This window comes from Silurus meridionalis, chromosome 29, assembly GCF_014805685.1.
Source record: "Silurus meridionalis isolate SWU-2019-XX chromosome 29, ASM1480568v1, whole genome shotgun sequence".
NCBI lineage: Eukaryota > Metazoa > Chordata > Actinopteri > Siluriformes > Siluridae > Silurus > Silurus meridionalis.
In genome coordinates this window covers 12566158-12568657 of record NC_060912.1, presented here as the reverse complement: position 1 = coordinate 12568657, position 2500 = coordinate 12566158, and the positions used below count along the sequence as shown (strand labels likewise).

General features: G+C 44.7%; 2 protein-coding genes across 8 annotated transcripts in view; both read left to right on the top strand.

Moving 5' to 3' along the window:
- The window catches only part of LOC124382265 (meiosis inhibitor protein 1-like), an 18676-nt gene that overhangs the window by 8696 nt on the left and 7480 nt on the right, over window positions 1-2500 (top strand). For all 7 annotated transcript variants that reach the window (XR_006925004.1, XM_046844472.1, XM_046844471.1 and 4 more), the window contains 6 exons: window positions 1-96; window positions 273-384; window positions 483-599; window positions 853-952; window positions 1065-1199; window positions 2327-2435. The exon at window positions 1-96 is cut by the window's left edge and continues 20 nt beyond it. Coding sequence is in view for 6 of the 7 variants with exons in the window: in XM_046844472.1 (XP_046700428.1) it covers window positions 1-96; window positions 273-384; window positions 483-599; window positions 853-952; window positions 1065-1199; window positions 2327-2435 (669 nt within the window). In the remaining variant the exon portion in view is untranslated. The remainder of the gene's footprint in view (window positions 97-272; window positions 385-482; window positions 600-852; window positions 953-1064; window positions 1200-2326; window positions 2436-2500) is intronic.
- The window catches only part of kdelr3 (KDEL endoplasmic reticulum protein retention receptor 3), a 30588-nt gene that overhangs the window by 24528 nt on the left and 3560 nt on the right, over window positions 1-2500 (top strand). The gene's annotated exons all lie outside the window — the stretch shown is intronic.

The following is a 2500-nucleotide window of genomic DNA, read 5'->3' as shown; positions in this document are numbered from 1 at the left end:
CGCTTAGAAGAGACAGTGTGTTTTCTGATGAATCCAGGAGAAGAGACACAGCAACCCGAGCTTCAACACTGTTCACTACCACTCATATTAAAGAGGGTACACACACACACACACACACACACACACACACGGAATAAACACTAAACAGCTCTCTTAAGATAAAAAAAGACAGTATTGTACTGATTATTAAAAACTGAAAACTGAAAAAAAAAGATGATTGATGTGTGTGTGTGTGTGTGTGTGTGTGTGTGTGTGTGTGTGTGTGTGTGTAGCTGCTGTTAACTAGTGATGAGCTCCTGCAGGTGGCCAGTGTTCAGTGTGTGTGTGCTGTATTGAAACACTCCACTCAGTACTGCACCTCCTTCATACTTGACAATATACCAGGTGCCACACACACACACACACCCTTTCACTATGGTCCATACTGAATTAAAGCATTGAGTGTGTGTGTGTGTGTGTGTGTGTGTGTGTGTGTGTGACAGAGTTCATGTTTGAGCGTTTGAGCAGCAGTAATGACGTGCTCCTGTGGTGTGTGTACAACTGTGTGTTGCTGCTGTGTGAAGATTCACTCTTTTTCTCACAGTGCCACTCTGTTTACGGTGAGTGTATACACACACACACACACACACACACACACACACACACATCATGTATTCCTCTGCTATAACGTATCTCACCTGCTCACCTGTTCAAAGTGCAGGATGGATGTAATGCCATAAGCATGAGCTGATCAGAAATAATAATAGTAAAAACATTGCCTAGTAACACTGTGTGTGTGTGTGTGTGTGTGTGTGTGTGTGTGTGTGTGTGTGTGTGTGTGTGTGTGTGTGTGTGTGTGTGTGGGGGATTTAGGTATCGAGTCTCTGGTGCGCAGTCTGAAGGCATCACTGAAGCTGTCCAATTTGGAGGTGCCAAAACAGGGACTACAGCTGCTCACGGTTATACTGGAGAAGTAACACACACCCACACACACACTCAGACACACCAACACAGTCATAAGAATTAATGTAAATGAATACACAAAAATTCTGTCAAACAATGTTGTGTGTGTGTGTGTGTATCAGGCAACCAGCAGGTGTGCGTCTGTTTCCGATTCTTCCAGCATTTGTGGGTGTGGCTGAAGTGGTGACGGGGGGCTTGTCTTCACCGTGTCTCAGAGTAGCGACCCACGCAGCACGAGTAGCTACTGCACTGATGAAGTACACATATATGTGTGTGTGTGTTTGTGTGTGTGTGTGTGTTTGTGTGTGTGTATTTTTAAACTTTTTGTTGATGAGTACTGAGATGTTTTGTGCAAACAGGCATTTAAATGCACACTGTGATTATAAAAGTCTTTTCAAACATCAACTGAATCTAATCTAATATGAGGTGGTATTAAAAGGTTTTGAGACTATCTCTTAAACTTTATTTATCTACGCTCCAAGTGTTTTTCTGGAACGTGTCCTTGAGGTCTTTTTCTTTTTGAAGCATGTCAAACACCTTCTGCGATTCTAGCCGGATCTCCGTAATGGTGTCAAAACGCCAACCTTTGAGCTCCATCTCCATCTGTGGGAAGAGGGCGCAGTCTGCAGTAGTGAAATCTGGTAAATAGGGTTGGTGTGGAAATGAGATTGTGTTGTTTCCATTGAGAAAGTCACGTGTAAGGAGGAGCTCGGTGACACATGTGGTCAGAACAGCACCAGTCACACAGCTTCCGATGTAAAAAATGGGTTGCGAGGCCTTCTTTTGAGTGCCCTGACCCACCTGGCAAAGGTGGGATTGGGGCATCAGGAGCCACCACTGGAGGAGGGGGTAATGTCAGAGAACCACCAGCCACGCCTCCCTCCAAGGGTCACACTCTTACTCAGCCTCTCTCGCTGCTACTAATCACCTACACCTGTCCTACTCCTACATATCACCTACACCTGTTCCCCATTTACCTATCCCCTTTATAAGGTCCCCATTCCCCCCACTCACTGTCCGGTCTACCAGTTACGACCATAGATCACCCCAACGTCCTACCTCTCTTGTTCCCTGTGCGTCTATGCTTCCATGCTCCTGGCTACGCTTCCGAGGGAGCACTCAGTTAAGTGTACCATTTACTCAAGTCACATCTCAAACTCTAGTGTGTGTGTGTGTGTGTGTGTGTGTGTGTGTGTGTGTGTGTGTGTGTGTGTTTAGACCAATAAGAGACGTTCTATTTTCCTCCTGGTTTCTGACGCCTGGTCTATCCGTCACTGATACATGTTCATACACACATTTGTGTCTGTATTTACAATATTTTGATTGTGATAAAAATTTTCTTGACCATTAAATTTTCGGTGTGTGTGTTTGTGTGTGTGTGTAGGATGCATCATCAGTCTATGCCAGTTCATTACAGAGAATTAAAAAAGATTGTGGAGGCTTTGTCATGCAGATTCAGAGAGTTACCCACACGGGCCATCTCACAACGCAGAGTGAGTGAGTGTGTGTGTGTGTGTGTGAGAGAGAGAGAGAGATATTAATGTTAAATGTGATAGAA